The sequence below is a fragment of the Elaeis guineensis genome, chromosome 2 (genome assembly GCF_000442705.2).
Source record: "Elaeis guineensis isolate ETL-2024a chromosome 2, EG11, whole genome shotgun sequence".
Lineage (NCBI taxonomy): Eukaryota > Viridiplantae > Streptophyta > Magnoliopsida > Arecales > Arecaceae > Elaeis > Elaeis guineensis.
The window spans coordinates 84,809,328-84,834,699 of record NC_025994.2 but is presented as its reverse complement, the minus strand read 5'-3'; the positions used below and the strand labels follow the sequence as shown (position 1 = coordinate 84,834,699).

At 36.1% G+C, this 25,372-nt stretch overlaps 1 protein-coding gene across 1 annotated transcript; it reads right to left on the bottom strand.

Moving 5' to 3' along the window:
- Positions 1-213: 213 nt before the first annotated feature.
- LOC105055913 (magnesium transporter MRS2-I) lies at positions 214-23,453 on the bottom strand. Its single transcript, XM_010937952.3, is given in 13 exon segments — positions 214-446; positions 660-750; positions 845-964; positions 1,184-1,213; positions 1,338-1,382; positions 3,727-3,771; positions 3,868-4,095; positions 5,605-5,679; positions 20,492-20,613; positions 22,509-22,626; positions 22,814-22,843; positions 22,981-23,144; positions 23,147-23,453. Coding segments are annotated over 12 exon segments (1,146 nt in total). The 5' UTR covers positions 23,229-23,453; the 3' UTR covers positions 214-446; positions 660-663.
- Positions 23,454-25,372: the final 1,919 nt, after the last annotated feature.

Genomic DNA, 25,372 nt, shown 5'->3' with positions numbered 1-25,372 from the left:
AGTCTAGGAAACCGACCAATGTGGATGGTCTTCATCAGTAGGCCTTCATCAGTAGGCTGAATAAAGCAACCCCTGTCCCTGATCATATAACTCGTGACGATGAACATCAAGTAAATAAAGCAGGCAAATATAGGATAGAAGGAATTGATCAAAAGTTTACGTACTACACAAACAAAACAAAGCAATGAACTCTTTCAAGAAGTTCCATTTGTATAAATAACTTGATTTCTGAATAAACACCAAAAATTATACTGCTTTTCTTATTGAAATCATGTGTTGCATCAGCCTAAATTCAAATCTGAAGCCACAAATGCTTACAAACTGACAGAGCAAACTGGAAATAATACAACAATTGTTCAGTAAAGCTTGCATAGATGATGAAAATGGAAGTGGAACGCTATTGCGACCCAGCCACCAAGCTCCTCATGAAGACCATTTTATCTTACCTACAATGTGGAGTGGCAAATTATTAGGAATATTTTACCTCTCATAAGTCCTGGTAAAGATAATGTGCAATCATCAGCATAACATGGCAGCAAAAAAGAAGTGAGCAGTTCCAATTAAGAGAATAATTTCTAAATCATTTGCATGGATTATCCACACTTATTTTGTTAGCGAAATAAGAAGAACTTATAGACTGACTCCTCAATCGTGCATACCTCTTTAAGACCCAATAAGACCTCCACAGCGAGCATAAGAAACAATAAAAATGAACAGCGATACAGACACCAGTCCTGCTACGCCAACCACCTGTTCAGCAATTTAAAAACAAAAATGTAGGCAACATCAGAACATTCTGGACATGTTGGTTAGTCCTTCTATCCACCAATTCATTTATTCTCACCCATTTGAACATGTAACCATGGTTTTCCTTCCATGAATATGGGATATTCATGCCAAAAATCCCAGCAACTAGCGAGCAGAAAGTGAGTACAACATTGGCAGCACTCAAGAAAAGCTCTAACTGCCATTAATATAGAAAAAGTAAGGCTGGATTCATCAGACACCTGACCAGAAGGAAAACCAAAGCACCTTTCCTCTGGAAGCACACAAGCAAGAGCATATAGTAACAAATACAAAGGAGCCACAAAATGCTCGATTTGGCTTAAGCAAAAAGTCAAATAAACAAATTTACAGGTTAAACAAAGTTATACAAACAAACAACAGAGGTAGAAATTGTCACCTGAATTAACTGATTCCGGTGATTGTCAATCTGCAAAAAAGAGAGAGAGAGAGAGAGAGCATATTTTAGAGCATGTCAGCATTTCTCGCACTATTCATAAGAACCACTTGTATTTTTCCAATGCAACTAAAAGAACTTTCTATACAGAAGCTACCTGAAAATTGATGTAGTCCTCTGTGTCATCGATGTATTCCCGCAGCTGCAAAGAAAATTTAAATGCAATAATTTTCCAAAACAAAGTGGAGACAGAAAATATGAATAGCCAATGATGTATCACTTTCATCCAAAAACCAGCTCACACATAAAGAATACACTTTTGTGTAGTCACATAAAATTGGAAACTATTCTCTTAACCTTAAAAACAAAGGGAAACAAAGTAATCCGAATAATAGAGAGAGGGAATTAATGGAGGAAAAAGATTTAGGTAAATCAGATTCATGATTCCGGGCATATATTCTGTTCAAACTGTGTTTGACAGCCTATTATGCCATTATGACCTAGATAGGAAGTAATCTAATTATGTATCCAAATATTTAGTGAAAAATGAGTATATTATGAATTTGATGGTAAGAAGAAAGAATTATATGACTACAAAATGAAAAATAGCAAAGTCAAACATTGCACTTATGCTGAAGGTAGTGATCCTTTTCCAAGATATGTATTTAATTTTAAAAGTAATTAAATCTTTATGTCGTTTAGATAAAATGCTCTCCATGTTAGGGAATTTCATAAAATATTGAAGGATCTTGCTTGTATACAAAGCTTGAAATATGAAATTCAAGTTTAATAACGGGGACGTAAAATTCAAACTTTATAAGCCAGAATTTCAGATTTTAATATTTTATGGAGGAATCTACAAGATCTTCTGTTTTATACCAAATTTGGCATAATTTTAGAGACAAGTAAGAAATTCTTTTCAACTACTTCATGAAGCCAACAACTAAATGCCTCCAAATCTTTTAAAATTCAGAAACTCAAGTACGCCAAGCAAAAGTTATTAAGAAATTATTATTGCCAAGCCCTTAGAAGTGGCTGGCCACACCATATATGATAGAAAAGAAATAACAGGTGGGCAAGGGAAGTGGGGCATATAGACTCCTAAAGAGAAGGGAGATGGGTCACCCACCAACCCCCTGCCTCCTCCTCTCTCTCTCTCTGGTCATCTTGACTCACAAAATCAACTAGAAAACTCGTCACAAGCTGATAACAAAAGTTAAAGAAGGCCTATACCCTATATATAAGATCAATCCAACAAACAAGGCTTTTGGATCTAAGATGGTTGAATTTCCCATAACTGGTGTCAGGTGATGATCATGATGTCTCCGATCATAGTTATGAGAAGATGGTGGCAGCATAGGATCAGATTAATATGTGGGTTTGGGGAGTGGTTTCTTGAAAAAAATTTAAATAAGCAAGCAGGTGCCAGGATGATTTTGCAGGGAGATTCTGAAGCATGCGTGGCATCTTAAGTGGAACATTCCCACTACTAAGGCTCCAATATGGACCACATCAAATGGATCAAGCCAAATTTCAGCCCAAAAACAACCTAATGTTTCCAATTTTAGCATAAACAAAATACTAAAACAATTCTTTTCTTACTTCTACATAGATCAAATTCAGATATCACATAGGAAATCTTAGGATGACACTATAAAAAGTGACCACCCTAATTTCCAACATAACCATGAATTTAAAAAAATGGATTGATATTATTTTACAAAAACTATATGATGTACTACAAGGCTGCCACATACTAAAACTACCAGAAAGTGTTATTTTTATTTTGTCTCTTCAACTTGGAATAGATTTGCCATAATGTTCTCTTAGGTCTGTTTTCCTTGCCATAATGCAAATCGCTGCAGCTAGTTTGCCGTATCCTCCTCAGATCTTTGTCATGCATTCTTGATAACATTATATTCAATTCTCCATGTCCTCAATTAACAAGAGTTCTACTGGTCCCACCAAGTCCCAATTTTTCTAATCGATGCTTTCTGTTTATCATACATGTTCAGCTCCAAAACCCCAGAAAAGTAACAACAATCCAGCTTTCTACCATTGAGCATAAATTGAGTTAGAACAAACCAAGAAAATACAATTTCACATGCAGATATTGCACTCCACAATCACCCTCATTGGAGGCCATCATCCCTTTTTTAGACAGCTCATTATCAGGAAACATAGTATCAACCTGTATGCTATAGGTTCTGCATGAAATATTTATTATACCTGCATTTGATATTTGACATGAAAAAGTGTGTGGTCTGACCAACATTGCAAGGATTCTTCCTAAACTTGAAAAATGTTAAAAAAACAAAATTTTTCATCTGTTCCTCCAAAGTCAGAATTTTGAACAAGAAAAGTTAGAAATCATTTTTAAATATAATTTGGGAGGGTATCACATGTCAGCGACATACATGAATGCATGCGCACTAAGGAAAAGAAAAGTGGCACTGGAGCAGAGAGCATAAAATTTGGGGGACAGCTCTAGTTCTTTTATTCATTAAGATTACTGAAGCCAGTTCAATTGAGAAAGGGGTGCATACCGTGGTCAATTTGTTCAAGGTGCTCTCGATCTGGCTCAAGTAAGCCTGCATGGCTAGAATATGCATTAAAATCTGTTTATTGATTTCTGACAGTTACGTATCAGAACAAGAATTACTGTGAGACATAGAATTAGTCATAACCTCAAGTAACATCTCAAGCTCCTCCACATCACTCTCATTTCCATGAAATGTTGCTGCACTTGCTCTGCTTGCCCTAGATATTTTTGAACCTATCGTTGGTGAAGCAGGTAACCAATTAGGCACACCAGCATTGCTGTTAGGGGAGGGTGCTCCAGCCATCTTTCTTGACAAGTAAAGATCGGCCATATCATTGTCATCATCAAGTAACTGTTCAAGTTCATCCTGGACCTGGAGAAGGCAGCAAATTACTATTTTTGGTTAAAAAAAAATGAAGACAGCTTAACTGCAGTCAAGACTCTAGGTATGCATCAAATCAGCATGAGGTCGCAAGGCGACCGACCGACCGACTGACGGCCGGAGCGACCGACTGACGGGCACCATCACCGGCCGATTAACGGCCCACTACCGACTGAGGATGTGTCGGTCGGGCATACTTCTCCCGACTGACTGAACCTAGAAGTCTGTTGGCCGACTCACGTAAGACTCGCCGACCAACAGAGGGGTCCGACGCCACTCAGCTGGCCACCGACCTAGGGTCGGTCGACTCCTCCGATCGCCGTACAGCCGCCAGAGCTTGTCAGTTCTGACAGCAACATGCGGCACTGCCACCTAGGGGCATTGTCCCGCCTAGGGCATTGTCAACCCTAGTGATTTGACAGCCCCACGGCGACATGACACTTTTACGGCGACTCTGACGGTCTACAGTGAGTTGACAATTCCTCAATTGTCCGCGCCATTAATGACGGCGCCATACCGTGCTCCACTATATAAATCGGGGAAGGCAACAGTGCAAGGGATCTCTCCACTTCTCGACTGGGAAACCACAGGCTCGCTCCTCTATCTCTCTCTCTGAGTCCCAAAGTTTTGAACCAGGGGATATTGATTTTGAAGGTTAAAGTTTGAACAGGATATTGATTTTATAATTATTATGTGGCTAATACCAATATTATAGTTGAGAACTATCTCTAGATTTCTAAATTTACTGAAGGGAAAAAATAAAATCAATGTTTTGCAAATATAGAAGAAACCTATGGATCACATTTCAGTGTTGTTTTGCTTGGAAATAGAACAAAATATATTGACAAGATCGGTTGAAAGATGCAACCTTCAAACTTATGCCAACAATAATAATCGATCTCCATGGGAGCAATGACCTACATGCATGATCCCAGCTTCTTAAGATTATTTTTTATGGAACCTTCTAATCATTCATTACTAGCAACGTGAAGTTCCATTAATAGGTGATGATGTATCTGCCACGTAGTGTCTGCAATTAAGATCTACAAGTGAAGGAAGCTACCTTACTACATCCCATACTAACAATAAGATGTTTAACTTTTTGCAGACATATATTATTAACAAACTAACCTTTTGATACCTATCCAGAAGTGCCGGGGAAATAACAGTAAATAGTAAATTCTCATGGGGATCAGCCTATAAAATTTTTCCCGGTAGCTAATGGGAGGCAAGTCAAATAAAACAAGATAGCTAAGTCACCAGAAAAAATGTCAAAAATACAATAAAATGTTAATGCACATAGCAAATCAAAAGAAATATCAAAGATGTCTATTATAAGTTGACAATGTTGTAGTCAACAGATGTAACCTAGTACAGCCATGAATGTTGCAGGGCACATGTTACCCATACTCGGCAGAATAAGTCAATACACCTAACCAATTAAAATTATATGTCAGCAATGCACGTTAAGAATTTTTTTAAAAGAAAAAGAACCTACACCTTTTGTACATGAGCAGTCAACCTTGTCATTGCACTCTTAAGCTTGCGCACCCTGTCCAGGTTACGGCTACTAATCTGCAGATAACATATATTGTTGAACCAAATTGCAGAAAGCACCAGGTAGAACATTTAGATGGACCATAAAATAGAAAGATTTAAATCAGTAGATAGTATATGAGTTATTGGATATGCTTTGTAATCCATTTCTTTAGTGGGTTATAATTTGCATTTTTCTAGTTTTCTTGTGACTTTTCAAGATTTAATGACTTTTCATATTCGATCATATGAATCATGTCTTTTCAAATTTTAGGAGAGCCAGATGGCATTCCTCAATTTGATTTGACTTTGTCACCTTTGGATTTGCAATCAACTGTCTCATACAATAGATTCAGAGAGACACATCAAATAACGGCTATGTTTAGGTAATACAGGTTTTATGGATGAGAGAATTGCAGAACCAAGTATAGAGGTGGGATTACATAAGAAGCATATTTCTTTTTTCCTTGTGACTCAAGATGATAGAAATGATTATGTTTTCTTTCCAAGGTGTGAGATACTTTGCAACTTCACAGAACTATCACCTAAACATGACATAACCACCAATAATTAGGGTGCTTAACATGAATTGTGTTTTGCTCCCTAAGCCTACACATCTTATAGGTGTAGGTGTAGGGTTCGGGTGGCATAGCATAAAGGCCCAGGTGTTTAAAATTTTTCATTCAAACAACTAGATGCATCGAAACCCTAGAACCCAGGAACCTTTGATAATACCAATCAAAGCATAGATCTACAAGAAGTATTAGGCAGTATACCTTTTAAATTCTGATTTGATGAAGAATTACTTCCACAAGGCACACAAGTGTCTGCCCTCCAACGATGATCTACATAGGAACCGATCTAAGAACAGTGCCCCTTCCTTAACCTTGCTTCAAGAGTTCTAGCCTTTAGAACTCAACCAGCCTCCAACTGATCAGACCCGCCTCCAGACTTGAGTCTGAACCTCTCAGAACCTCCTTCTGACTTTGACCTCCTTCTTTAGGACCTCTTAAACCCTTTGTCCTATTAGGAATAGGCTTGTCTTAAAAGATCAAATCTTGTCCTAAGACCTAGGGTTGAAAGAGAGGGAGAGAGAAAATGGATAGGGGTTGTAGAAATTAAATGAACAACCCATCTACCACCCCCTATTTATAGGATGAGAGGGGGCACCAAATGAGAAGCCACGCCCCTTCTGAAGAGCCTTATCGCATCAATGTATTAGAAATCTGAGAGTCTTCAAACAGGATTCATCAGACTTGATACGTCGATTCCTGCCTTCCTGCGCATGCATCTTAAAAAAGGATGCTTCTGCTATCCCTTCTCAAATTAGATAAGCCCTGAATTTGCCATGTGGCAAGGGCATTCAAATTTGATTTTAGATAACCAGATCATCTGATAAGTGCTGCCCCCTTCTGCTTAAAGCAGAAGGATACTTCACGCGACTCTTCGCGTGAAGTTCTTATCACCGCACGCGCCAACAATTCCAAAGAGTTCCATGCCCAATCAAAAAGCCAAATCATGCTTTAAAGCATGTGCCAAGGAGGTTAAGGGGCTGATCTACATGCCATATGGGTCAGAGACCCAAAGCAGAAGGACTCTGGTCCTTCTGCATGCTAAAAAGCAAAGTGGGCATGCGCCCCCTTTCATTTTAGCGCCAAGAGTCCCTAACCACTTGGACTCTTGGTTTCTTAGCATGGATAAAGCTTTAGGCGCCCCATTTTGGGTTGCTTAAAAATGGCTTAACCTAATCCAGGTTCTCACCAAATTAGATTAGCCAAAAAGTAAGGTTTGAGATCAAATCGGATTTCCAAAGAGCTAGGATTAACCACACGTGCTAGCATGCTTACTGGCTATCTAATTGGATCCAAAATTTCAATCAACCATATCAAATTGGAACTTGGTCAATTCGCTTATGTGTGTGACCCATTGGGTTCCACATCTAGCCAGCAGTAGATACGGATGCAAGTTGATCTATTTGATTAGACTCTTTCTAATCGATTAAGGTCCAAACTGTGCTAACCCGAATTCAGCAATTAGAACTCTTTTCAATTGACGATTGAATTAAACTCTTTAATTCGATCAAATCTACAAGTTAAGATTAACGTCTAGCAACGTATCATGACTATCCAGAAGATGTAAAATTGATAAAAATATCAAATATTTTCTTCAATAGCAAGGTACCGTGCAATTCAATCCTTTGATCATCCCGCATCCTGAATATATTCATGAGTATGGAATTATGTCAAAATCAAACATATATTCTCATTGATTCCCCATCAATCAATGATGACTCTAATGAAGCATTAGAAACCTTTTCTAATCTTCATTCTACTTTGACCAAAGACTTTCCAAGTCATCTAGAGATGAGAATACATAGGATGACATCTCCTCTTACTAGGAGTGATCGATTTCTTGTTGACCGACTCATTTTTGGGATTTCATGGTTTCATGCATGTAAAAATTTTTTAAAACGAGTATGCAGTGGAATTTAAAAATTTCAGATTAAATCTAATATAATCTAAGTATGCATAAGATCGAATCTTAAAACCACAAACAAGATCGACAAATGTGAGAGAGAATTCAGGTACAAAAATCAAATAAAAAAAAAAATAGAGAAGATCTAATCTTCATACCTTGGCACGAGCCGATCCATACCGTGAACTGATGATCATGGATGTCTTCCGAAGGTCTCTTGAAGCCGCACAAGCGTCCGACCTCTATGGATATCTACACGAGACTTCGATCTGATCAGAAGCTTCTTAATCTCACCGGGATGCTAGCTCCTCGCAGAGATCGCATCTTGACGGTTGAAAATCTTTTTTCTCTCAAGACAATTTTAGAGAAGAAGAAAAAAATAGGAGGATGATGATCTTTACGCTAGAGATCATGAGAAGAATCATTTCTTCTCTTTTCTTCCTAAAATCCATGCATCAAATCTCTACGCTAGAGATGTAGAAATTTTTGTCCAACTCTTAGGCAAAAAGGAAAAGAAAAACCCATGTCCAAACTAGGACAAAAAATAGAAGAGAGATTGTCCTAACAACCAACCTTTGGTTGTTGGTAAAAAAGAAGGGATAACATCTAACTTACCTCACGCCATGCATCTTCACGTCACACCTCTCTCCTTATGATTTTTTCACGCACAAAACCCTCTCTTTTGGGCATCAAAATCTGATCATATCAGCCTTCTACCCGTCCATTAGGACCCCATGTTTAAATAGGAGAAGAGAGGATAAGGTTTAGGTTAGAAGATAAGAGTCCAAACCTCTAAGGACTCTAGTAATTTTATGCCACCCATCCTTTATGCTTTTGCACCCATCATATCTCACGGAAAGAAGAATTTTAAGAGTCCTTCTTACATGCTAAAAAGGGAAGAAATAGGCATCCAAAATTTGGTTGGTGTGGGGCTTGTTTTATGGCGCATGGAGGGAGAGTTTAATCCACTTAGGACTCTTCTTTAGATGGTTGATTTAAACCAATTTAAACTCTAACCACTTCTAATCATAGTAGGAATTGATTAAACCCAAATAAATTGGAATCCAAATCTAATTAGGAGCCTAAATTATTTAGATTAGATGTCACCTAATTAGAGAAGGAGTCCTAATCCAATTAAGATTTAGTGCACCCATGAAGAGGAGAATTCTTAATCCAAATAGAAACTCAAATACTCTTAATTAGATCCTAATCTAATTAAGAATTAAGTCAAACCCAAATCCTAATTCAACAAAAAATTATTTTTTCATGCAATTTAGTTATCTCATAACCCAATAAGGCTTGATCAAATCAAACCCATATCAAGTTAAGTTAAATTTAATTTAATTAGACTTGATGCAAGCCCCATTGCTCCATCAAATTAAGCCAATTAGCAATCAATTACTAATTAATCCTCCTATAACTCATTAATTCTTTAGCGAGTTACTTAATTGTAACTTTTGCATCGAATTAATCATCAATCAAATTGATAATCAAATCCTATCATGATTCATAATCGTAATTCAATCATCTGATTAGTCAAAAGTTTCTTTGTGTGTGACCCATAGATTCTATTCTGTCTGGTAGTGAGATATATTGTGATCCTTATCGCAATATCATTAAAACTCTTTTCAATGGGTTAGAACCATTCTACTCTGTCCATCAAGGATCATCGATCATCGAATGATGCTCGTGGGTCTCACAATCCACCAGTGACATCTAGCAGTATGTAGTAGCAATCCAGTAGAATAAAAAGTGATGAACCTCTAGGTGCAGTTAATATATGATACAGTCCCTCTATCGTGAGTTCCGATCAGATGACAGGTCATGGATGAATGTCAAATCCATCATCGATCATATGATAGATTCAATCAACTCGAGTCCATATATGATTCTTATGAAAATTTTTTCCATCAATCACACTGCTATCATCATAGACTTAAGAACTTAGTTCTTAAATCTTATAGGACTACTCCCTTCTGCTAGGATCGATAGATTCCATCTAGGTGCACACCCTACTCCTACAGTAGATCAACTATCGCCAACATCCACTATAAGGACTCATTGAGTCAATGTTTATGTGTAGACAAACTCCAGCAGCCACACTGCGAGTAGTTGTAACACCGCAGGTCAAAAGATTAGTCACACCACTACAACATCGAGAAAGTCACTAACGAATGAGTAGATATCTATGTGACTTCTCGTGTTGGTCACACTCAGTGCTAGTTGTTCTCTAACAACACCTGCACTCTCGCTTCAGTGTCATTACATCGCAGACTCGAGACTCACCTGTCCGAATGAAGCGATCCGTGCACTGGTCTATCCGGATCAATCACCATCCCCATGATAATCCTATAACCAGAAGTAATTTGAAAATTAACCATCAATGACAATGTCTCAAATTTTCAACTCTTTGAGAATAGGTGTTATCCTCTTGTTAATCCCTTGGATGATTCATGGACACATAAAACATAAATGGTAATATAAATATCCATAAAGTACAAAATTATATCCTATAATATGATATGCATCAGCCAAGATTGGCTTCTAGGACATACATCCAACAATCTCCACTTGCACTAAAGCCAATCTGCCATATACCAAGCCCCATCTTCTCAAGACAGCTTTAGTCTTTGGCTAACTAAGTGACTTACCAATGGATTATCTACATCTCATGTAGAGTTTGCTCTCTGCATCTCTATGTATTTCTACTTAAGGTAGTCGCATATTCTGTTGTTCTGTGCTTGGATATCTGGCGAGACCTGAGCTCCTTAACAAGAGCTATGGTGTCATTGTCTTTGCAGTATATGTTATGGCATCTAATGGCATGACATCCAGTTCTGCAACTAATATTAGAATCAGAATGCATCCTACACATCTACAATATACTCAGCTTCCATCGATCGATTACTTGAAACCTTCTAAGCAAGATTTGCCATACCGTACCGAACGGCTGGTACATCCCATCTCATACGGACGATGGGAACCGGCACGATTCGGCTGGTAAAATCGGTACACTGACGGTACCGAAGAATAAAGAATGGAAAGTGAGAAAGAGAGAGAGAGGGGAGGGAAGGGAGGGAGGTGGGAGCCGTCGGAGGCTGGCAGTGGCCGGCTGCGGCCGTCGGAGGGCTTTCGAGCCCTGTATCGCCGATAGGGCTTTCAAGAGAGCAAAAAAGAGAGAAGAGCGCTCGGAGGGGGGGCGGGGAACCTACCGGACAGACGATGCCTCTGTTGTGAGGCTCCCGATGGCCGACGAGCTGACGCCGATGGCCTGAGGGCGGTCGAGCGGGCGGAGCCCCTCCGCGACTCCACCCCCTTCTTTCGATTTTTTTTTTTTTTTTTAAACTTATGAAGTCGGCAACTGGGTTGCCGACTTAAGAATTTAAAAAAAAAAAACAAAAATGTGAAGTCGGCAAACGATTGCCGACTTAAGATTTTTTTAAAAAAAAAAAATCGTGAAGCCGGCAAATCGTTTGCCGACTTCACTTAAAACCATATTTTTAAAAAAATTACAAAACAGGGGCGATGCCCCTGTTTCACGCCTGCGGCACCGCGCGCGTGGACGGCGCCCTCCGACGGCCCCGCCAGCTCCTTCCCCTCCCTCTTTTTTTTCTTCCTCTTTCTCTCTCTCTATTTCTCTCAATTTCTCTCTTTTTTCTTCTGATTCGGGTCGTCGGTTCGGTACGGTATGAAATCATACCGAACCGTACCGTCGGCCGGCCGAAACGGCTGGCGGTATCTGTTCGGCAAACCTTGCTTCCAAGATATCAAACCATGATTACACCTATGATGTAGACATTCTACCATCAACATCCGACATAAAATCTGAATCGATATATCCTGTCACTCCTAGCTTTGATCTTTCTCCAAATTAAGAACAAATCCTTAATTCTTCTTAAGTACTTAAGGATGTTTTCACAGCAATCCAGTACTCTCAATCTGGATACAACTGATATCTACTCATGACGTTCATAGTATTAACTATATCAGTTCAAGTATATTACATGGTATACATCTATGCCCAAGAGAGTAGCAGATCCTTCTCCAAGATTTCTATGCTGAATGCTTTCAACATCTACTCTCTATACTGTATTTGTGAAAACACAAGCATCCAATTGTATCTATATCTATAGATCTTTATATTCTTAGAATATAGGATACTTGTTTATATCTTTCATGAAAAATTCTATATACAACCATATTTTAACCGATGTCAATATTGGACACTCCCACTAACCCTTTTGGAAAACTCTAATTTCTCATTTTTGATCAAACAATTTGATCATATCATCGAAATGAAGATTCCAACTCCAAGATTATTGCAAACTTTGTAATCTCCTATCACGAGAAGTGAAATCCATAAGCTATTCCATATAGAAATCTTTAAAAGATATCTAGTCAGAAAAGCTATTTCACATCTCTTTCTTGGAGTCGATGTCTAACATCGCCTCGTTATAGATTTTGGGATCATCTCTATTTTTCTATCTCACATGAGAAATGATTTTCCTCTACATCCTCGATTAAGCATACCTAAGTACCTTTCGAGAGGATGGAAGATCCTACTATATGTACGAGGTGGAGGAGAAATATATGTATACTGGCTCATGATGAATAGATTTTTTAGGTCCTATGGCTCGCTGCTCTTCAAAGACACTCTCTGCGAGCTTAACTTTCCACCCATTGCTTCATCTTGGTTAAACAATTTTTCAAAAAGCTAGCATGTCGAGTCACAATCATATTGTAATCTTGTCAGAAGAAAATGAGTATTCCAAACTTTTTTAGGATGAGCTTTATAGACCTATCCTCTAACATATCCGTCTGTTGTCCTTGACACATGCTGGACATCTTTGGATCTTGAAATAATCAAGATTCAGTTCTCACCATGCCATATCCCATACGGTGTGGTAGGAACAGATTTAGAGAGAACTCAATTTCATAGAAATAAAATATATCCCTAAAGAAATAACATAAATCAGTGAATTCCATCATGGATCAGACCATATCTTATATAGTCCCATGACTCTTCTTAATTATCTCGTTGAGCTGAAATATACTAAGAGGGGTCCAATATGAAACTATGACATTTTATGAGATAATCGAAAAAAAATTTCATTGATATTGCATCCTCGATCCGATCGAAATATTTTTAAAAATTTTTCGATTTATTTCTCTACTTTATATCTGAATACTTTGAATCTTTCAAAAATTTAAATTTGTATCTCATATACTTACCCATACCATGACTGATTATCGGTAAAGATAATGAAGTAGAGACAACTCCTTTATTAGCACATCAAATGGGCTACACACATCAAATGTGTACTAGGATAAATATCTCAGTGGTCCTTTTTCTCTTATCCCATAAGAGTAGCTTAATCATATTTTCTCAAAAAGATGATGCACAAATTAGATATGACTCAACAGTCAATGAGCCTAAAGCCCATATTTCTTCAGTTTGTTAATCATTTCTTCTCCTATACGATCTAGCCTAAGGTTCCACATATACTTAAATTTATCTTAACTCTGGATCTCTCAGATCCAATGGCATTCACTACTTGCTCAATTAAGTTCACAGATGCATCACCATGCAAATGATAGAGACTATCTCTAAAAACTAAATCCAAACGATGATCACAAAAGATAAATGCCCATGGCCACAGAGTAACTCTTGCCCTATTGCCATTTTAAGGGTTACTTCCTATGCCCTCTACATTCCCATAGACTCTATACTAAAATGTATAAAAAGCACTAGAGTCTAAAACTCAACTGGAAGAAGAGAAAATCGTAAGGATAGTATTGAGCAATTGCAATAAGCCTACTCTAGGTATGTCCTTATTTCTTTAGGCTCTCCAGATATTTACCTCTGAACTCTTTCAAAGTTCCTTAGTTGCCAACAATTTGACTAATTTAGATGAGATACCAAGATGGTCATTTATATGATAGTTTACCATAAACTATTCATATAAACTTAACAGGAGATCGCAGGATCAAATCCACAAGTAATTTCTTATGCATGGTCATGTCAAGCCTTTTAAGCTCTTTAATGTCTTTGATCATTATCAAATAGTGATCATAGACTGACTGCTCATCGCGCAGCTCATGCGCTGTGCCTCTCTGATCATCTCACAGCACTTATAGATGAATCAATATGTCGTTGGCAATGAATATGTGCTCATGCATACGTTGGAGTTCATATAGCATGAACTTCAACATATAGCACCTATCTTTATAGTCATTGTCCATCCATTAATCAAGTATAGCTCGTTGACTTTAGTTGAACAGGTGTTAACATCAAAATAACTGATAGAGAATATTGCTAATTTTTTAAAATTAAGAATGATTTTTAGGTTTGTGAGCCAGTCTATGTAATTGATTTCAGTTAAACGGTTGATATCTAGATTTGAGCTACAGGGTTGGAAGCTGATACAATGAACATCAAAGAATAAAGATTCTAATTGGATATTTATATTTATTTTATAATTTGCTCTAAAAATTTTTAGATGCAATAAAGACTCTCACTATTTTATCAGATCTCCCACACTCTTCGAATGGAGAAATAAAAATCTAACGCGACAAATGGATCTTTAGTGGGTGCTGCGGTCCCACCGATGCCATGCACCTCATCTAACAGTTATCGATAACATGAACATCGATGCGTGGATAACTCTTTGCCCAGATGCCTCTTTAAGTACGTTGCAGCTACTTGATCTCTAAGTCATATGGGCTCACCTAACAGTTATTGCCCACACTCTTTAGTTAAGTCAGACCTACCGTTCACAAACAGTGCAAAGCCGTCATTGGGTCCCTCATCTAACAGTTATTGGATCCAATCCCATCTTTATCCTGGAGCAACTATTTGCTAATAGAGTGGTTGGTGTTCCCGATGCAACTGAACCATTGTGACCAGTTGAGAACAATCAACACCGATAGCACGTCCGCACATCTACAACAATGGAAGACCATAGGAGTTAATATTTATGGAGAGATTTGGATTTAAATCTCATATAATCAATCATCACATGATTGATCTAATTGGCATGGGCTAAATCAAACCGCCAAGCAACCATATTTGAGACTCAATCTTCCAAATTGACTAGGTAAGTGAGATTGGTGGGGATCCTCCCGTTACTTTCCTTAGACATCAATAAATTGATCAGGTCAGCGAACGGAACCAATTAAAAAACCACCTTTCAATTACTTGCCTTAGACACCAATTGGTTAATTGATACGAATAAGTTAGCTTAGGTGAATCAGATTCAAACCATAGAGTCGAATTAGATCCTTAGGTTAATCGATTCTACATATGGATGTCAATCGATTCGATCAACAATAATTGTATGATCTTAAGCTCTATTGATCTAATTCCAATCAACACTTGACTCAGTTTGATCAACTGCTAAATCGATTTTAACCCATAACGATCAAATTAGAAATTCTAGATGTAATCCAATTACATGACCAAATTTGATCTATCCATGACCAAGCCCTCATGCACAAACACTAATTTCAGATCTTAAATCTAAATTTTCAGATCTAAATTCTTTATATGAAAAGTAAGTTTTGATTTCGAAATAATTTTCAGATCATACATACAAATATATATCATATAAATAAATAAAGTTTAAGTTATAGAAATAGATTTCAGCTCTAAACATGCTTTCATATATCATATATACGAATCAAAATAGATCTCAAAACTCTTTTTAGATCTAAACAATAAAACATATATCACATACATGCTAAAAAATAAAATCTAAAATTCTGTTTTAGTCAGAAATTTTAATATCATTCTAGGACAACTATACAGCATAACAAGTTATGCCAAGCAACCTTATGTCAGAACGATATCAAAAGCTTTGAGATCTGAAATTTTTCTCTACAAATTTCAGATCTAAATCTTAATCTCATGCATATGACGTGGCTCTAATACTACTGTTGGAATTTCATGATTTCATACGTGCAAAAATTTTTCAAAACGAGTATGCTGAATTTAAAAATTTCAAATTAAATTTAATTTTATTTAAGCATGCATAAGATCAAATCTTAAAATCATAAACAAGATTGACATATATGAGATAGGATTCAGATACAGAAATAAAATAAAAAAAAATAAATAGAGAAGATCTAATCTTCATACCTTGGCACAAGTCGATCCACACCATGAACTGATGATCATGGATGTCTTCCGAAGGTCCCTGAAGTCACACAAGCATCCAGTCTCTACGGATATCCATACGAGACTTCGATCTGATCAGAAGTTTCTTGATCTCACCGAAGTGCTAGCTTTTTTGCAGAGATCGCATCTTAACGGTTGAAAATCTTCTTTTCTCTCAAGACAATCTTAGAGAAGAAGAAAAAAATAAGAGGATGATGATCTCTACGCTAGAGATCATGAGAAGAATCTTTTCTTCTCTTTTCTTCCTAAAACCCATGCACCAAATCTCTACGCTAGAGATGTAGAATTTTTGTCCAACTCTTGGACAAAGAGGAAAAAAAAAATCCATGTCCAAACTAGGACAAAAATGGAAAAGAGATTGTCCTAACAACCAACTTTGGTTGTTGGTAAGAAAGAAGGGATAACATCTAACTTACCTCATGCCATGCATCTTCACATTGCACCTCTCTCCTTATGATTTTTTCATGCACAAAACCCTCTCTTTTGGGCATCAAAATCTATCATATCAGCCTTCTACCCATCCCTTAGGACCCCATGTTTAGATAGGAGAAGAGAGGATAAGATTTAGGTTAGAAGATAAAAGTCCAAACCTCTAAGGACTCTAGCAATTTTATGCCGCCCATCCTTTATACTTTTGCGCTCATCATATCTCACGGAAAGAAGAATTTTAAGAGTCCTTCTTACATGCTAAAAAGGGGAGAAATAGGCATCCAAAATTTGGTTGGCGTGGGGCTTGTTTTATGGCGCATGGAGGGAGAGTTTAATCCACTTAAGACTCTTCTTTAGGTGGCTAATTTAAATCAATTTAAACTCTAACCAATTCTAATCATAGTAGGAATTGATTAAACTCAAATAGATTGAATCCAAATCTGATTAGGAGCCTAAATTATTTAGATTAGATGTCACCTAATTAGAGAAGGAGTCCTAGTCTTTTTGGACTCTCTCTTGATGCTTGAGTCAAACTCAATTTAATCCTAACTAATTAAATTTAGTGTACCCATGAATAGGAGAATTTCTAGTCCAAATAGAAACTCAAATACTCTTAGTTAGATCCTAATCTAATTAAAAATTAAGTCAAACCCAAATCCTAATTCAACAAAAAATTATTTTTTCATGCAATTTGGTTATCTCATAACCCAATAAGGCTTGATCAAATCAAATTCATATCAAGTTAAATTAAATTTAATTTAATTAGATTTGATGCAAGCTCCATTGCTCAATCAAATGGAGCCAATTAGCAATCTAATTGCTAATTAATCCTCTTATAACTCACTAACTCTTTAGCGAGTTACTTAATTGCAATTTTTGCATTGGATTAATCATCAATCAAATTGATAATCAAATCTATCACGATTCATAATCGTAATTCAACCATCTGATCAGTCAAAAATCTCTTTGTATATGATCTCATAGGTTCTATTCTGTCTAATAGTGAGATATATTGTGATCCCTATCACAATATCATCAAAAAATTTTCAACGGATTGGAACCATTCCAATTTTTCCCATCAAGGATCATCGATCATCGAGATGATACTCATGGATCTCACAATCCACTAGTGATACGTAGCAGTATGTAGTGGCAATCCAGCAGAATAAAAGATGATGAACTTCTAGGTGCAGTTAACGTATGATACAATCCTTCTGTCATGAGTCCCAACCAGATGGCAGGTCATGGATGAATTGTCAAATATCATCATCGGTCATATGATAGATTTAATCAGCTCGAGTCCATGTATGATTCTTATGGAAACTCTTTTCCATCAATCACACTGCTATAGCCATAAACTTAAGGACTCAACTTCTTAAATCCTATAGGACTACTTCCTTCTACTAGGGTCGATAGATTTCATCTAAGTGCATATCCTACTCCTACAGTGGACCAACTGTCGCAACATCCACTACAAGGACTCATCGAGTCAATGTTTATGTGTAGTCAAACTCCAGCAATCACACTGCGAGCAGCTGTAGCACTGTAAGTCAAAAAATCAATCACACCACTACAACATCAAGAAAGCCACTAACGAGTGAGCAGACATCTATGTGACTTCTCGTGTTGGTCACGCTCAATGCTAGTTGTTCTCTAACAATCACTGCACTCTCGCTCCAATGTCACTACACCGCAGACTCGAGACTCATCTGTCCGAAGGAAGCGATCCGTGCCCTGATCTATCCGTATCAATTACCATCCCCATGATGATCCTATGATCAGAAGCAATTTAGGAATTAACCATCAATGACACATGTCTCAAATTCTCAACTCTTTGAGAATATGTGTCATCATCTTGTTAATCCCTTGGATGATTCATGAACACATAAAACATGAATGTAATATAAATGCCCATAAAGTACAAAATCATGTGCTAGTAATATGATATGGATCAGCCAAGATTGGCTTCTAGAACATACATCTAACACTCACAACCTTCCTACACACTCCATTATATCCAGAACATCCCATACATATTTTAATATCATGCCTCGGTATGAACCAAAATATGGATTCATACGCACGAGATTCTATGATGATCTCAGGTCTAAAGATCACTTGCACAACTTTCACTTAGAGAACCATCTTTTGACAAACAAATAAGGCTCCATAAAATACTCTGTCAGCGAGTTAATTCAGTGAACTCATTTTCTAACGAGCATCCACATTTTATATTAGTGTCTCACATAAGTAACTTGTGAAATCAGCCACCCTCTCCATCGAGCATACATAGGATGTGTCAGTCTATCCGAAAAATTAATCTCTAACTCAATGTTCGTATGACCAAGAATATTTAAGATTAGAATTTTGAAGTTTTAAGTTTCATCGGCATGAACTCTTCATGGCCCTAAAATCATTGCCCTAATCTATGAGATTTGTCTAATCTTAAACACAATAAGATGCAACTATGATAATGAATCAATGCCTCATTTATTTCATAAATAAATAATGTCATTACATGAGTTGAAAGATTACAAAAAAAAGTCCCATTGCATCACTCATGCGATTGGCTTGTAGGACACTATTCTTTCAATAGGATTATCTCTTATCATGCAATCATAACAGCATGAACTTACACTCTGAATTCACATGTGCTTGTAATAACTGAGTATAGCTTGAACGTCCTATAACTAGTGCCACTAATAGTGTCAAAACTCAAACCAAAAGAAGCTCTTTGAATGAAGCTTAAATCTAAAGAAGGCCACAAATGATTTCCAAAAAGAAAAAAAGCATTAAAGCTAGAAGAAGAAAAGATGATACAATGCAAGCCCAAACTATATGGATATTAATACATATAAATAAACAGATGTTAAGAAAGTGATACAAAAGTTTATATTGAAATCATGGAATTGAAAAAGATCATTCCAACAATAAAGAACTAGAGTGTTCTAAATAAGAAAAGGCAGATGAATCTATTAAAACAATGCTCAAGATCATCCACAAAGTTGTTTGGATGACATCAAAATCAAATAAAAAATTGATGAATAATTAATTTTTAGACACATAAAAATAGAAAAATTAAACGATCCCTCTTTAAACTAGCTGTTTTCAAAATTCTAAAAAATAATGATGATTTTAGTAGAATCTACGGTGAAGATATGGCCTAGTGCTAGTGCATAGTTAGACTTCTAATCGATTTTGGATTTGTATGGTCCACACATCCACCAGGAAAACACAATCTAAAGTAAAACTAACTTGAAACAAATTAATAGGTGGTGGTGAAGTGCAAGAAAACTGAAAGTGCCATGCCTTTCTTCTTAAGCAGATATACAAAATTATGTCAAACATATTAAGAAGGAAAATATAGAGTTTGACCACCAAGGTTCATACATTTTGGTAGGGTCATTTGGCCTCCTCCCATGAGCAATGACAACAGTCTCAGTAGTCAGTTCTATTTTTGTCATCATAAAATTTGTTAATCTTGGTCTAATTATGTCACAATGCTCCAATATTAACTATAATATTTTTAATTCAAACTGCCAAGTGATAAATAAAGTTTGGGAGAAGATTACATTAGCAAAATAGCCACCTATATGTAATGTAGAATTAGATTACAAATCTTTAAGTTACATTCAGTCTCCACAAGATAATTTACCAATTCAAACATGAAAAGCAAAATCGAATCATGCCAAAAATTAGTAATTGGTTTTTGAGCTGCCACATACAAAAGGGAAAAAAGGATACATCATACAGAAAAAAGTTTTCACATACCTTGACGGTCAGCTCATCTAACGCTGGGTATGCAGCAGTTTCCAGTTCTGTTGCACGTGCATCAAGAAAGCTGCAAATTGCTTCTAAAGCAACTTCGAGGGCCCGAAACTCAAACGGAGATTCTGTATTGCATGAAATAAGCACAAAGCACCATCAAGGCTTATAAATTATAATGCCCAACAAATTATACTTTGAAAAAGAAAAGTGCAAATGAAACACCAGCTTTTAGCATTTTTGTCGTAGAAGGCTTTGGTTGACAACAATGATGATGTGGGTTTGCATCGTGGGGCAGCCACCTTGTGCCTAAAAAAATGTCAAAGGTTAACTCTGACTCCAGTTCGCCTTGCAGGACCCCAGATTGCTGGGACCATAGTTAGGTAATGTCCCTTCTTTTCTATTAATTTGATCGGCCATAACTTCTCGGCACTTGAGCCAATGCATGCACGTTATAAATATGATGATACAAATAAAATTACTAATCGTTGACTAACAACATGTTACCTTCCCTTATTTATATAAACATCGAAACATTCACTCATACTTCATTAATAAGCTTATATTTGTCTTCCTAAATACACCTTACTGGCAATTTTTAAAACGAATATCTAATCCTGGAATGCATTAATATGGAAGGAATTTTGATGTATACTGACTCAAAAAAAAAAAAAAAGAGGGTACACACAATCAACCAACATGGTCAAATTTCGTACTATAATGAATGTATGTTAGTACCCTTTCATAACTATTTTCAAGAATTTGGTAGAGAACTAGTATAAACAAAAGAGGACATTCCTGATAATGTAAAATAATGGATTTCAAATGCTTTGATTGGATGACCAGAGTGATAGATTTGGTTTTGAAAAAAAAGAATAGGAAACTCATCAAAATATACCATTATTCATGCTGAGGAATTTTGAAGTATTATTTTGAAATTTATTTGTAAAGAAAAAGCTTAATTTTACAAACAAAGACTCAAGCAATAATTTACATATAAAACATCATAAAAATTTAAGTAGATAGCTAAACTCGATAAATTTATAAGCTATACAGAAAATATCCACTCAGTTTGTTACCTTGGAGCAATGAGTGTAGCATCACATCTGGTCATTCTTTACATGAATATTAAATTAAAAAAAAAAAAGCACAGTTGAGCTTTTATGGTAAATTATTGGCCAGCTCATGAAGTTGAGACTACCAACCCTATCTCCATCGTAACATGCATCAAGATGAAATTGTCGGGGCCTAGTTATTGTTTACACTTGAGTCAGGTTTTCGTACATACACAACTTCACTGTCATAAGGTTAAAGTGGAAAAAAAATTCAATCTTCTAGGCCTATGTTTGGATTGAAATAATCAGAAAGTAGAGAAGAAAAAAAGGAGGAAAGAAAATATGAATCCCATGTTTGGTTAGGAATTTAAGAATAAGAAGAGAAGAGAAATCCAAATTCTCTCCTTTGGATAGCAAGTTCAGAAAGAAGAGGAGAAACAAAGAGAAAAAATTTCTCCAAACCCCTTTTTTAATGTCTCAAAAAATGTAGAGGCTGGGAGAGCAGAAAATCTGCTTCTCTTCTCTTCTTTTCCCTTGTGTCCCAAGTTCTTTTCTTCTCTTCTCTTCTCTGAAGTTCAGGATTCTCTTCTTTTCCATTTTTCTTGTCCTCATTCGTTTTGTTTTTTTTTTTTCTTCTCTACTCCTCTGTGTACCCAATGAGGGCCTTAAGATGAGAAGAACCATTTCTATATCATGTACTCAAATTGGTGTTAAGTTTGACTTTACCGAAAACATGTTAACAGAAGGCCTAAACACGCAAGCTGCAAAACAGATGATTTGGCTTCTACATGGTAAAACCCATTCAAGAAAAACCACACTTAACAGGACCCAAAAAATAAGTCTTGGAAAGAAGAGACCATGATAACCTAAATTCAGTTATTCTTCTTTCATTTGCTATCATAAGGTTAGGTGAGACATAGCCGATCAGGAGAAACAGTTCTCAGCCAGTCAAATAAGTTACAGCTCACCATCTTCTTCAGCAGCTTCAATCTCATTCTGTCCACTCATTTCACCTTGTACCAATCGTCTGTGAAGCTCCTCCACTATCGGGATTACATTCTCGTTGTAAGGATCTCTGAGCAACACCTATAAAACCCATCGAGCTAGAGAAGAGTAAGTATATATAGAACGTTCCCTTTGTGCTTCATCAACTACACTGACACAGAATACGACATCACGTCGAACCCAAGCACAAAATCCTTCCTTTAACAACTTAAAAATATATCAAAACCAAATTTAATAAGGAACAAGTTGAAGAGAGTGCAAATCACACCTCTTCTGCAGTAATTATCGCTTTAATGTGCTGTTTTTCCAAGATTTAGAAAAAAAGACATGTTAGTAGATTAACAAAACCAACATAGAATCATTGCCCAAAAAAAAAAAAGGAATCAGAGGAAAACGATAGCTACCAAAACAAATCCAGAATCGATGGAAAACCACCTCGAGATTGAGAACAATGGCCCTCTCCCGTACCAAGATGGCGGAGGGATAGGAAAGCAGGGGATCAATGATCCTGAGGTCCCGGGCGTCGATTTGGACACGGTGCATGATGGCATACTTGTCCACGTCCAGGATCTCCGCCTTCCCAGTGGAGTCCAACAAATCCAGCTCCTCGTCGACGCCGCTGCCTTCTTCTTCGCCGCGTCATGGACATTCAATGCCGCAGCCCACCCCTCCCGCGCCATCATATTTCCGTCCAAGAACCCTAGTTTCTATCAAAAACCTCCAGCCGGAGGCGATCGGAGCGGAGGATCGGATCGATCGCCTCCGATCGAAGTTCAGAGGCGATCGATCGAGATTAGGATTTGTGAATTTTTTCCTATCATTTTTTTTCTCGGTCTCTCACTACTGTAAGTGCGAGGGGGGCATAGAAGGAAAGGAGTGTGCCACGACCGGGCGGGAGAGGGCGGTTTTGATGAGGAATCGAATTCGAACCGCTTTCGTCATTATTCCGTTCTCCCGTATCCATTTTGTTTCGATGAGCGTGATGTGCGGCGTGAAACCTGAACCGTCTATCCGGTATATGTATATATATATATATATATATATATATATATTATATATATATATATATATATATATATATATTATTGATGTAGTGGTAGGGATGATATTTGAAAAGAAAACTTTACAGAAGCAGAGCCAGTCATATGCCCGTCTCACATATTTATCCTCTTACCTCGTTTAGATGCTGCATTTTAAAGCCAGCATTTATTCTTGTCAATCTTGCATCCGCTGGGATAGATTTTTGTTGTTTATGTCATGAGTGATGAACTAGATACACTGTGATCCCTTTAACATATTTAGCTTGATATGCTGATTTTTGGATATTTAGCTTGGTATGCTGAGATCTTCTTGCCTTGTTTAGCGCCTTTATAGCTGTTGATAATTTATGTATGGTCTATTTTTCTTTGATCATATCTTGTTTAACTTGTATCATATCTATTATGCATTTGTATATCTTTGTAAATAGTATCTGCTAAAAAAAACAATATAATATCAGGTTTTTAGGTTTTCTGGTAATATTTTGTCAAAATCGTCTAATTAATTAGCCTTATCAGTAGTCTTGATTTGACTAGATCCCATACGTAACGTGTTTGAAATGTTATGGGGATGATTTTGTTGGTAACTAATGTGATAACAGTCGGTTGTTGCTGACTTTATGTATTAACTTGGGTGAATAAAAACTTACGCTAATGGTCATACTATATATATATATATATATATATATATATATGAGCATTTAAATCTTGTATTGTAGAAATTTAATTGATAATAATAATAATATTTTATATTAAAATTTATTCTCATCAATTAATTTCATGATGAGATCAAAAGAATATCTAATAATTTTTTTTTTCAAAAATGACTTCCTAAACTAATGAAGGTTGCTGCATTTAGTTACATGTGGCATTGCGGAAGATTACAATCTTATATGTCAATATGGAATGCCCCCCATAATATCACTTTACTATTATTATATAGATTTAAAATATTATTTATTTTTTATTATACTATTTATGTTTTTATTTCTTATTTAAAAAATAAAATTTGATACATGGTATTGTGGATCATACTATATATACTAGCATTCAAATCCTGCATTGTGGGGATTTAATTGATAATAATGATAATATTTTATATTAAAAATTATTCTCACCAATTAATCTCATAATGAGTTTAAAAGAATATCTAAGAATTTTTTTTTCTAAAGATGACCTCCTAAATCAGTAAATGTTACGGTATTTAGTTGACATGTGGTATTACGAAAGATTATCTTACAATCTTACGTACCAACATAAAATGCCACCCCTAATATCCATGTATTGTTTTACTATTATTATATAAATTTAAAATATTATTTATTTTTTTATCATACTATTTATACTTTTATTTCTTATTAAAAAAAGAAAAACCTGATACATGGTGTTGGGAGAGATTATCCTAAAATCCTACGTGTCAATACGAAATACCACTCCTAATACCTATGTATCACTTTACTACTATTATATAAATAGATATAGATAATAATTAAAAATATTTTTATTTTTTTCATACTATTTATATTTTATTTTTTATTTAAAAAATAAAAAATAAAACTTAATATGTTGTATTATGGGAGATTATCCTATAATCTTACATATCAATATAAATTATTATATAAATTTACAATATTTTTTATTTTTTTATCATACTATTTATATTTATATTTTTTATTTAAAAAATATAAAAAATAAAATAAAAATAAAACTTGACATGTGGTATTATGAGAAATTATCCTATAATCTTACGTATCAACACGGACTCCACTCTAGTTATTATTTAAAATAAA